Raw genomic sequence first — 12164 nt, 5'->3', positions numbered from 1 at the left:
CAGGGAGGAGGCACAATCTCATCTTCAGTAATCATAATTAATCATCATGACGTGGGCACTCCCTGGTGATGACCACCCTGTGTGTGTGTGTGTGTGTGTGTGTGTGTGTGTGTGTAGATGTAGCCCAGGGCTCTGTACACACCAGGGAAGCACTCTACCACTGAGCCACATCCCCTGTGGACACATTCTTTGTAGAGGGGAGTGAAGTTCGGACCCCAGCAGTGTCACAGGGTCAGAACCTGTTCCTATGCCCCTCTACTTCTCCCCAAACTTTCAACTCTCCTTTCTCCAAGCTCAGCATCTAGGGCTTTGCAAAGAGATGCATATATGAGCAGCAGACCTAGCCTGTGAGCTGGGTCATCACCAGCTCATGTGACCCAGCAGCAGTGAGACCTTGTCCTTGGTCACTGGGAAAGTGGCTGGGAGGGAGGGGGTTTTTGCTCAGACAACATCTCTCCCATCATGCACTCTGCAGCCAGGAAAGGTCCCAGGGATGCTCACCTTCACAGCCTTGTACCACGCTGAGGAAGGGTTGCAGGATGGAGTGGAGCTGTGCCTTCACTTCATGAGCCTTTCTAGAATAGGGAAGGCACATGTACACAGCCTGGCATTTGATATGGGCTCAGTAAAAATATATTAAGGAATCAGATAAATTCAGTTTAGGGATCAATAAACATTTGCTTTACTGAACTTACTGTAGGTTATATAACTGCTTTATTTAACCTTCACCAGAACCTTGGGAGGATTAGAAAGGTTAGGAACTTGTTCAGGGTCACACAGGGTGAGTAAGGCCAGGGGTCAGGATCTGAATACAGATCTTCTTAATTCAGTCAAGTCTTTCCTGCTATACCAAACAGTACATCATCCCTCCAGCCCAGTATTCTGATAACAGCCCAGTAAGAACTCGCTGCCCCTTTCAGTGTCTAAGTTGAAGGCTATGCACGTCAGTATCTCTCAGAAGTTTGCCCTGCCCCCAGCCCTTTTCTGCAGAAAAGACGGAGGAGGTGGCGGGGAGGACTCTGTCACCCATTTGTCTAAAGCCCTAAAGAATGTAAACCACGTGCCAGAAGAGTCATTTGTAATGAATTCCCAAGTTTCTGATCCACCATGGTAAATTTGTGCTAAGCTTACCTGCTTCAGTTTCAAAAGCAACCCTCTCCCCCTAAGTAGCTCAGAGTCTGGCAGCCAAGCTCAACACCCGCCTTCTCCACACTGGCCACGGTTTTAAGTCGAGATGTGCCATCTCTCTGCATCCCAGCTAGAGTGCTTCCCTCCTGCCTTTGCACGGTGACCACGTCGCCATGCCCTGCTCAGAGTTCCCCCAGCCCACTTCATTTCCTTGAAGCAAGAAACAAAAGCCACCTGCAGTCCCCAGATACAGAAGTCCCCGCATGGCAGCATTGGCAGAGGGCCCCAGGAAAAGGTCTAATGAGTCTCAGGTTTCCTTCCTAGACTCAGATGTAGCCTAAATCATTTCCCTTTTTGCTTATTCTCAAATGCATTCATTTACATTTCCCACTTTTGTATGTATTAATCCTGACTCATAATAAGCAGTTATTTTGTTTTTTGGAAAATGTTCTCTGTTGCTTTGGCTACTTAAAGGACTTGAAACCAGGGGCTTGGAGCTTCTGCATTCTAATCAGTCCGTGCACAGAGAGCAACCTCTCATAAGGCTTCTAGCCACGAGCTTCTGAGGTGGCTTCCTTCCCTTTAAGAAGTAGAGGAAACTGCCATTGGGACTGCGGAGGCTGGAAGCAGAAGACCCAGACCGCGCCCAGAAAGCCAGACTTGAGGCTTGGAGCATGGAAAGGCAAGAGCAGAGTTTGTCCCCAGAGTCGTCAAAGGGCTCTGGAAGTGGGGGAGGGAGGCTGGAACAGCCCCAGAGCTCTTCTGACTTCTAACCCCTGGGCCACTGTCGACCTCCTTCCAGTGTGAATGTTTATGCTCTGAAGAGGACAAAACTAAGGGTCTCAGGCACGAGGCAAGGCACGAAGCCCACCTGAGGCAGAGAGATCAAGTGAACGCACTAAATGATGCACCTGCAGCGCTCTTCCTACCGAGCTCCCGGAACACAGACCAACTACACCCTCTGAGAAAAGAGCCAGGAAGAAGGCAAACTGGACTATACATGGAGAGGAAAACCTAAGAAGAACAAAAACCATTACCAATATCCTCAAATTAGTACCCACGAAACATAAGCAGTAGCTTATTTTATTTTATTCAAATGAGAGAACCAAGGGGCTCACAGAAGGAGGGCTTTACTGAACTTACTGTAGGTTATATAAACTGCTTTAGGGGGAAACTCTAGATGTTCAGAAAAGAGTAGTAGAGTGCTTGCCTGGTACGAATGAGGCACTGGGTTCAGTCCTCAGCACCACATACATAAATAAAATAAGGGTACTGTGTCCATCTACAACTAAAACAAACAAACAAAGCTCATAGAAGAACCGAGGAGTTCTGCTTTCCATGATGGTAGGCTGATTTATACACGGCTAACCCTACAGCCAACAAACTCTGGACAAAATATGAAACCAACGATTTGGAAGTATGGGAGAGCAGCCAAAACAAGACAAAAATCGGAAAGGCTGTGACCCCAGAACAAAATGAGGTAGGTGAGAACTACTCTGAACCGGCTTCCACTAGAGCACTTCCACAGCTCAGGCTGAGGAGTGAGGGAGAGGTCAAGGTCACCAGTGCTGGTGGCTGGAAATTGAGGGAGGAGATCTTGGAAAGGAAAGAAAACAGACAAGGGGAGGCCAGTTCCCCTCAAATTACTGGCTGATTTCTGAACTACCTAGAGATAGAGAGAGACGGAGGAGCCCTGGGAATCATCAGCCCAAGGCTCCAAGAGCCCAGCAGTGACCCCAGTGTGTGGAGCCCTAGGAGGGCGGAGTTTGGAGTTGAAGTTCTACCAAGTTAGAGTGGACACACACCCGCTCCCCAAGCAAAACCCAATAGACTATGGGAGAAACAAAATTCTGGTTGGAAAAACGAAGCTGAAAAAGTCTCCCAGAGAGCAGAGTAAAAAGACACCAATATGAAAACTGCAAAGAAAAAAGAAGGCAGTAGAGGGCCAGTCCAGGAAGTCCAATATCCCAATATTCTGCACATTTTTTTCTGTGGAGTGTCCCCCCAAATGCCCTCAGTGTCGGGGGGCTCTATTTTTCCCCACTGTCTCCTGTTCACCCACTCCCCAGGAGGGACTCCCAGGAAAGCTGCATTAGAGCATAGGAATGGTCTTCTCAAGTTATCTCCTTTTCAACCTCCATCGGAACCAAGTTAATCTTTTGGTTTGCACCTCCTGTTTACATTAATCACTTTTCATACTCATTTATATGTAAATAGTTGCTAATAAAATGCATAAATTATAACTCAGATGTTTTCTGAGCTTAAAGAATGCTCAGTCATTTGGAAGGGAAAACAGGAAACAGGGAAAGAAAATAATAATGAGGAGGGCTGAGAAGCTTAAAATGAGCCCAGTGGGGGTTTTCAAATCAACTAGACTGTGACAAACACACCCCATCTTCATTGCCCTGGAGGCTCTGCAGATTCTGGAGGCTTTCCCCCATTTCTTTGCTGGAACCCAGGAGACTGTCTGGAGGCTGCCTACAAGGAATGGCTCCTGGGGTTGGTCTTTACTTCACTGGGCATGGAGAGTCATGTGGGAGCACGTGGGAGGCCCTGGGTTCAATCTCCAGCACGGAAAAAGAAAAAGAGAGAGAGGATCCCACGCTGCTATCTCAATGGCTTTCTCAGACACAGGGGCCTGCCTTTGATGGCTGAGTCAAACCTTTTTCTCAGGGACCCGATCCTCTCCCTCTCCTGTTTCTTTTCTGAACATCTGGAGCTTCCCCCTAAAGATCGAGACCACGCTCTCCAGGCAGAGGTTCACTCTCCCTTCAGAGACATCCTCTGTTTCAGTGAGATGGGTGAACACACCGGCAGGCCAGTTTAAAAGGCTCTCCATAATGGCCCCTTGAAGTAATCAGCAACTCTTATTGAGGTGGCCAGTGCTGGCCCTCACAGCTGCACTTGAGGAACTACCATGGACTTTTATTACTTTTATAGGACCTCCATATTGCTGAGAAGGACTCAAGTTCAGACCTCTTGGGTACTTGCACAATAGTATTCCCTCAGGGATAAGACACAAGTGCTCTCTGGGAAAAACTGTAATATCAGAAACCCAGGAATGGTCCGGCGAGTAGACAATCTGGCATCCTTCCAGAAAACCAAGTTGCTGACTAATCATGCACTTGGGTCTGCCTTCCTTTACGACTGTACCTGTGGCTCACAGGCTGAGAGAGCATCCACAGTGCCCAGACACTGCTTCGAATGTCCTGTAACCCTCTGGATACCTGAAATTCTCTGCTACAGTGCTTCAACTTAATAAATCCTAGAGCCATAATGGCCCTTTACAAAATAATTTTTTTAAAACCTCAACGACTCTAAGAATATATGTAACCAGGCTATGAGACTACTTGAGACAAGGAGACCGGAGGCGAATCTAGGGACACTTGATATTCTTCGTAAACAATGTTTGAGAACATTTGAAAATACTGCAATCTTTTGAAATGGCATGAAATTGTTGACAGAAGGCAGCCTGGGCCCAGGCATGCCTGGGAGTGCCATCAGCTGTCCTTGGCAGTCTATTTTTATTGGGATTGTGAAGACAGCAGATGCATTCCCGCAGCTCGCTCACTGTACAATGGCCCTCGCCATCACCATTTCCCAGGGTTGGGATGCCAACAGTTGGATTGTTGAATCACTGATTTCAGAAACAAGTCATCAAAAGGACAATTTTCCCACCCTAGATCATAATATTGTCCTTACAGAGGCATCCGCAGAAGACACCCTCTTCATGGGAGAGTTAGAGAAATGATCTTACTTAGTACAAAAGATAAATAAGAAAAATCTACAGTGTACTCACAGTCCCAGGGGAAATAAGCAGAGGAGGGTAGAATACGAAGGGTTTTATTATACAATTCATCACCTTTTTCTGACTCTGTCCCACTGAAAACTCACCTCTTTGGAGCCTGTTGCTTTGGTTTCCCTGACAGGCTGAGTCTTGATTCACTACCCCTGGGACAAGAGCCAAGTCATCCTGGACAAAGGTTGAGATAGCTCCGGCTGATGCTCATGTGGTCTCTACCACTCCTTAAGCAGAAGTCAGTCTTCCTCTAGGTCCCCAATTTCTAAAGACTGGGACAGCGTGCAATTACCTGGTCCCTGTGCAGGGGGATGGAAGTGCCACAGACCTAGCAAAATCCCAAGCAGCTGACACTGGGTGGAGCCAAGGGCAGCCCCTTAGGGGGTCAGGAGAGGACAAGATGGTCATCCTGTCTCACTGTCTGTTCTCTGGATTTTTTTCTGATTCAGCTTTCACTCTGAGAAATATTCTGCTGCCTCAAGATCATGATGCTCCATCCCTCTGCTGTAGGAGCCCAGAGGCAGCAAAGCAACTCCTCTTATAAACCTAATTTCCTATCTTTAATGCTCCTCAGAATTATTTAATCAAGAGCAATTTCTCTTTATAGGTATTAGACCCCTAAAATGTGCAAATACACACTGGAACAACCCCCTCCCCAATTTACCTTCAAGTAAATCCATGAGCTTTTGTTTTGTTTTTGTTTTTTGATTGTATCACTAGGTTACCCAAGCTGGCCTTGAACTCCTGGGCTCAATTAATTCTCCTGTCTCAGCCTCCCTAGTAGCTGAGATTACAGGTGTGTACCCCTAAACCTAGCCACACGAGTCATTTTTTGAGAACCATACCTTCAGGCAAGGAAAAAATAATTATGATTTATGAGGAAGGTACTGACATTTTATTTATATGTAATCCATATGACTACAAAATTCTGATACCTTAGAAATTCCCAAATAAAACTTTAGTAGCAGCTAATCTTTTAAGTAGAGACAGAATTTGAACACTCAATGAACATCTACTATGAGTCAGAGACTATATTTCTCAGCATAGAATCTGACTTGAACACATTTCACCTTTAGATGAATTCTGTGAATTTTCTCTTATTTCTTTTTTCCCTTCTTCCCAACATTAATATAGCTCTTAGGCCCCAACTTCTAGAAAAAAGAACAATACAAGAGATACGATACAGGCAGAGGAGCTTTATAGAGGCAGGAAAGGGAGAAAAGGGCTTTTGTTCAACAATGGCAGCTTACACTTCATGGTCTGAGCAAAGAAAAATACCCTCTATATTTCTCAATACCTTTGCAAATATACAGTCATCTCTTACACAGGGAAAACATAAACATCTTCCATGTACATATGCCCACACTCAACACACAGATATGGGTCCTTATTTATCTGGAGGAAAAAACACTAGATTTGGAGATTAAATTCCAAACTGCTGCTACTTGTTAACAGTATGATGATAAGGCAAATCCCTTAACCTTGCTGAACTTTGATGCTTTTGTTAGAAAAGCAGATTTTAACACCTGTTTCATAAAGTGTTTAGATATTGAAGTGATATAAAGTCCACACAAATTTTTTTCATCATTAGAACAACTCTGTAAGGCAAATAGGACCTGCACTTTACAGAGAAAACAGGTACAAAGAAACCAAGTGGTTCACCTAGGGTCACACAGGAAGTAATCAGAGAAGAAGTAAGAAGAGAAGTAAGAAGAGAAGGAAGTAAGAAGAGAAGAAGAAGGCAATGAATCTCATCTGACTCCAAATACTCAGATGCCTGCCCCACCCCTGCGGCACAGATGAATTCCTTTTCCCCTGCTGCCCTCTCTTTTGGGCTCTCAGACATGGAAAGATTTCCCCTTAATGGTTTTTCTATCCCTGAAGACTAGACGGCCTTCTCTTCTCACAGTCACTTTTGCCACAGGAAGAGGATCCTGAGTAGTTCCTAGAGAACAGGGGAACTTGACTCAGGACAAGTTGGGCCCTTGGCATATGTGATGGAAAAGAATTTCAGCACATATCAGTAGAGGCACTTTCCTTTCTTAAGAAAGCAAATTCTTAGGGAGAATCTAGGCCATCTCAAGAATGAGAGATGTTTTGGGGGTTTTTAGACTCCTTTTTTAAAGGAAACTTGGTAAGGGGTAGGCTTGAGAAGGTATGTGAGAATGACATCAGTCTGGTCATATTCAGGCTACACCAGGGCCTTTGAAGGGCCTTTACCAGGTTCAGGTAAAAGTGACTTCCAGAAAGGCAATAAGAAGTTGTCTTTCAGCTGGGTGTAGTGGCCCATGCCTGTAATCCCAGTGATGAGAGGCTAAGGCCAACCTCAGCAAATTAGCAAGACCTTAAGCAACTTAATGAGACCTTGTCTCAAAAAAAAAAAAAAAAAAAAAAAAAAAAAGCTGGGGATGTAGCTAGTTCAGTGGTAAAGCACTCCTGGGCTCAATCCCCAGTACATAAAAATAAATAAATAAATAAAAATCTTTCTGTTAGCAGAAACCAAGAGGCTCCCATTATCAAGAATCTGAGCCTGGCACAGTGATGCACACCTGTAATACTATCGACTTGGGAAGCTGAGGCAGGAAGAGGGGAAGGCACAAGCCACTGAGAAGGAAATAAGAAGTAACATAATTGAGCAACCAAATAATTCAGTAGAAGCAGGTTTCATTTCCAGGTAAATTAGTTCTATCAGAACCATGTTTGGAATGCTCATCTGTCTGACATGCTGATAATTAAGTATCGGTGCTAACTGATTTCATTATTCCATCACAAAGGGCAAGGCTTTTGCATGAGTGCAAACTATTTCAGTAGATACTGGTATTAATTATTCTGTGAAAACTCATTACCAGCCAAACATTTTTCTAGTACTTTTTTTTTCAAATTTTATTTTTTCAGGTTGTAGATGGACACAATAACTTTATTTATTTATTTATTTTAAAATATTTTTATTAGTTGTTGATGGATCTTTATTTTTATTTTATTTATTTTTATGTGATGCTGAGGATCGAATCCAGTGCCTCACAAATGCTAGGCAAGTACTCTACCACTGAGCCACAACCCCAGTACTTTTGAGTTCATACTGGAAACTCAGGTTAGACAGAATCCTACATCCTGAGGAAATAAGAGGCAGACTCATTTCCTAAGGAAATGGTTCTTGAGGAATACACAAATGCAGGCATGTTCTAAAATGTGTATTTCCCCAGCTCTGTACCTCATCTTCTGACCAGCTTCCTGAGGTTGGGACCAGAATTCTGAAAAATCTTTTCTTCCTATTCACATGGTTCCTGGTTGTGCTAGAGACAGCCTGCAAGTCCAGAGGAGGAGGGAGGGGCCTGCTCCTTCTTGTTCCTCTCAACCACACCCCAAAGTAGCAATGGCAGTGTGTGCAGCGTGTGCTTGAACCAGCCTCATGACACTTCTGAGAGACACCCGCACTAGTGGTGGCCCAGTGCCTTCTTCTCAGGGCTTGGGTACCAAAAATTCATGGGTGCCCAGGGCTCTCCATGAGCTTCTAAGCTGTAAAAACCTCCACTTCCATTGCTGTTCTCAAGCCTAAGAATGGTGCTGTTTCCTATGCCCTGTCATGTTCTCTGTTTTGTCCTCCAATAACTTCCATATTGATTTCTTGTATTAAATTGGTTATTAAAATAACTTGTGCAGTTTCTTCTTCTCTGATTGACAGAACATAAAATGGCATCCTTGAGAATCACTACTTCATCTATAGCAGTAATAAATAGAGTTGATTCTGAAATCAGTCATACTTACGTGAGAACTCCAGACCATCTGAGTAGTACCCATTAACTCTAGAAATTTTAATTCACCTCTCTAGGTCTCATTTTCCTTAATCACTTTCCTTTGTACAATTAATATATGTTGAGCACCTACTAAGTGCCAGACACTGCACTAGGCACAGAATAATGGTATGCAAAACAAATTCCTTGACCTTCCAGAACTTCTTGTTGTGTGAGTCAAATGAGATAATGCATGTAAGAAAGTTAGCACAGTGCAGGGCACGTTGTCATCAGCCTTCCTCTCCATACTGTGACAGCAGAGCAAAATGGGTCTTGAAGAAAATGGGTCTTCAGCCAATGAGAAAGGTATCTTGCCCCAATTAGGGGGAGGTCTCAGTCAATATAATACCAGAAATTCATGGGTGCTCTATCTATCCTCCCTGTTCAGAGCAAAGAAGCAACGACCTTGCAGCAGCATTCATTCACAGGGAAATGGGACAGATGGTCCTAGAGAGGGAACCCACAAGACGGCATTTTAAAGAAATTCCAAGGAGACAGGTACCTGTGATACTGGGCACCAGATACTGAGCTCCAATGCTGAAAGGGAAACAGAAATGCAACACAAGCCTGGGACTAGGGTCCAGAATGGCCATGGGGTGAGCAGAGGAAGACACTAGAAAGCTATCACGCCAACAGCAGACACAACAAGTCTTTTTACTATAGAAGGGAAAATATGTACATATGATTTTTATATTTTTTTTTCTTCACCACACTTTATGCTTTCTGCAGCAGGACAATATACCTAGATAGACTAGGGTGGCTAATAGATGGAAAAGGAATATTCCAGATTCTATTTAAGCCTGAATCCAAAGGCCCTAAGCCATGGGCAAGGAAAAGCTGGAAAGAAATCCAATCTCCACATTTTGACATATTTTTTTCCTCTGTCTAGACACCAGGCATATCAGGCAAAGATGGCCAATGTTCTCATTAGTATGAAATGCTCCTGCAAGACTGTTGTGTGGCCAAATGCTACATATCTACAACACATTGATATCTTTTAAGTGCAAATTAAACTCTTCACCCTCAATTTTTTACTCATTTTGACATGATTATGACCATCAAAAGTCATACTAAAGAAAAGTAACTATGAGAAATTATTAGTTTCATTCCATCTTCTTGCTCTAGGGCCTTGTTATAAGTAATTTACTGTCATAGAAGGAATTTAGAGTTCCATAAGCCAATGGAGAGTTTTATTCACAAATAAATGTCAACGCTTCAATAAAAAAGACAGCTTCAAACTCCAGGACTATTGAGATGAACAATATATACTGCCTGGATGATTTATTGGTTATGTTGATAGTCCAAATGTTAAGATAATTCAATTATGCTTGAAGAGTCATTATATGGCCAAACCTAAGAGAAGTACTTTGAATAAGAGATGGTATTTCTTGGTTTTTCCATTGCAAACAAATTATTATTTCTGTATTTAGGACATCATCCAGGCAATTTCTTTCATGACTTGTAGCACTCTTGAGCAATTAAAAAAATTATAAGGTGAAAGAAGTAGAAAACGAATGCCAAATTCAAAATGATCCACAGAATATTGAAGAACCCCCAGAGAGCACTGCTGTCTCAAACATAAGGCAAAATAATCCCTTCTGCTCACAAAAACTTAAAGTGAACAGTAAGTGTGCATCACAGCAAGAACATTATTACCCAGCAGAAGTAACCTGCTAAATACAGACTTCTTCTCCAAACAAGGCTCCTAACAGATGTGAGCAAAAGGTACCTGCTGAGGAAATGGAGAAATTCACCTGGCATACTGTCTGCACAGTAGCACATGGCAGTCTTTGCCCTTAATCTCCTACCACATACATTTGGATCTACCATGGAGTAGAATCTATTTGTGATACATTCTGGGACTTGATAGAAGACATACCCAGGTGGGCCATGGGAGAGGGGTCCCAGTCCATCAGAACAGCCCCTGGAGTTCCAGGGCTTACATACCGTCCAGGCCATTGTGATGACTGTAGTTTCTTTTCCCCAGAATGCTTAGAGACGTGTGATTCGGGGTAGTTAGCATCCGCTTGGTAGTTGGGGTTTGCAGGCTTGGTGTGGAACGAATAACATTAGGTTTCTTTGCAGGATGGATCTCTGACAGGAGAGAAAAGGTTTCTCAACTCAGAACATGGTATTAAAAATCTCTGTGTACACTTAGGCTGGCTAATGGGCACACATGTCATTTCTTAATGAGCTGAGAGTCGGCTCCTCATGAGCCAGCCGTGGACCTGCATAAGGAATCAGCTTCCAGTGATGTTGCCATGGCTTTGCTTATCAAGTAAGCCGCTTCTTCCCCTGCTGGCTGGAGCTCTGCGCCTCAGGTTGTGAATACAAACAAACAAAAAAGCCACTTCAGAAGGTCACCTGCAACATGAGATTTACTGTGGGAATAAAGCACTTGACTTTTGAAAGTATTCAAAATCAAAAATTATCTGCAGAAGTAGCCTCACGGGGAAAAAAAAACAAAAACAAAACAAAAAACACCTGTGCTCTGTCAAACCAGGAACATGCAGGCCCTGTGGTGTGTAAGCCTTCTGAAAAACAGGATTATTCTTCTGACTGTGCAACTGGAGTACAGGACTAGGGTCAATCACTTCCAGCACAGAACATTTTGATAATGGATGAAATTTAAAACCAAAGTCCAAATACAATAGTCAAAAATAAGATGAAACCCTTTGACCAAGAACAGATCACAAACCTCTAACAAACATGCAGCACATGCATGTTTAAGTGAAATCCACTGGGAGCCACACAGCCCGAAATCACTTTTACTTTTTGTAAATGGACAGAAAATTGCAATACTGTAGGAATTAGATTAAAGGACCTCAGTCTATTACTAATACCAGTACCTTCCTCCAAAGCCAAACCTGTTTACTGAGTCTCAGGTTTATCACCCAGCAAGCCAACTATGTGAGAAGCACCCATCTTCTCACCTCCCACACAAGGGGAGGGCCAAGACAGCCTTATTTAATGAAATTTAGCAAGAGCCATTTGGATTGTTAGATCTTGGTCTAGTCAAAATCCTACGCTTGTCAAATTTAGAAATGATTTAAGTACTATGAAAAAAACAATGATTTTTTCCCCCCAACATAGCATTGAAAGTTTGCCACCCTCATTCTTCACTATAACCTCTTTACACCATGCTCCATCCAGACCAGACGATCTGCTTCCCTCAATTTTCCAAGTCCTCGGACCCACTGAAGCCTTTATCTATCTGGTTCTCTTGGCCTCATGAGGAAATATAATACCTTTTCCTATTTTTCTTTCCAACTATTCAAATACTACATCTTTCAAGGCTATGACTGACTACTTCCTCAAGTACACTGCCCTAATGCTCCTAGCCGGGCACAGTGGCACACATCTATAACCCCAGCTACTCCAGAGGCTTGACAGGAGGATTGCAAGTTCAAAGCCAGACTGGGCAACTTAGCAAGACCCTATCTCAA

At 43.5% G+C, this 12164-nt stretch overlaps 1 protein-coding gene across 4 annotated transcripts in view; it reads right to left on the bottom strand.

Annotated features, from left to right (window-relative positions):
* Positions 1-12164, bottom strand: part of Mta3 (metastasis associated 1 family member 3) — a 136555-nt gene that overhangs the window by 1284 nt on the left and 123107 nt on the right. For 2 of the 4 annotated variants that reach the window (XM_076832912.1, XM_076832913.1), the window contains exon 16: positions 10666-10812. In XM_076832912.1, coding sequence (XP_076689027.1) covers positions 10666-10812 — 147 coding nt within the window. Of the gene's footprint in view, positions 1-501; positions 576-10665; positions 10813-12164 lie in introns of all 4 variants that reach the window. The other 2 variants (XR_013088591.1, XR_013088592.1) reach the window with 2 other exon arrangements.

Source organism: Callospermophilus lateralis, chromosome 14, assembly GCF_048772815.1.
Source record: "Callospermophilus lateralis isolate mCalLat2 chromosome 14, mCalLat2.hap1, whole genome shotgun sequence".
Taxonomy (NCBI): domain Eukaryota; kingdom Metazoa; phylum Chordata; class Mammalia; order Rodentia; family Sciuridae; genus Callospermophilus; species Callospermophilus lateralis.
Note: the sequence above shows the minus strand (reverse complement) of the source record. Positions and strands in the feature narration are given on the sequence as shown.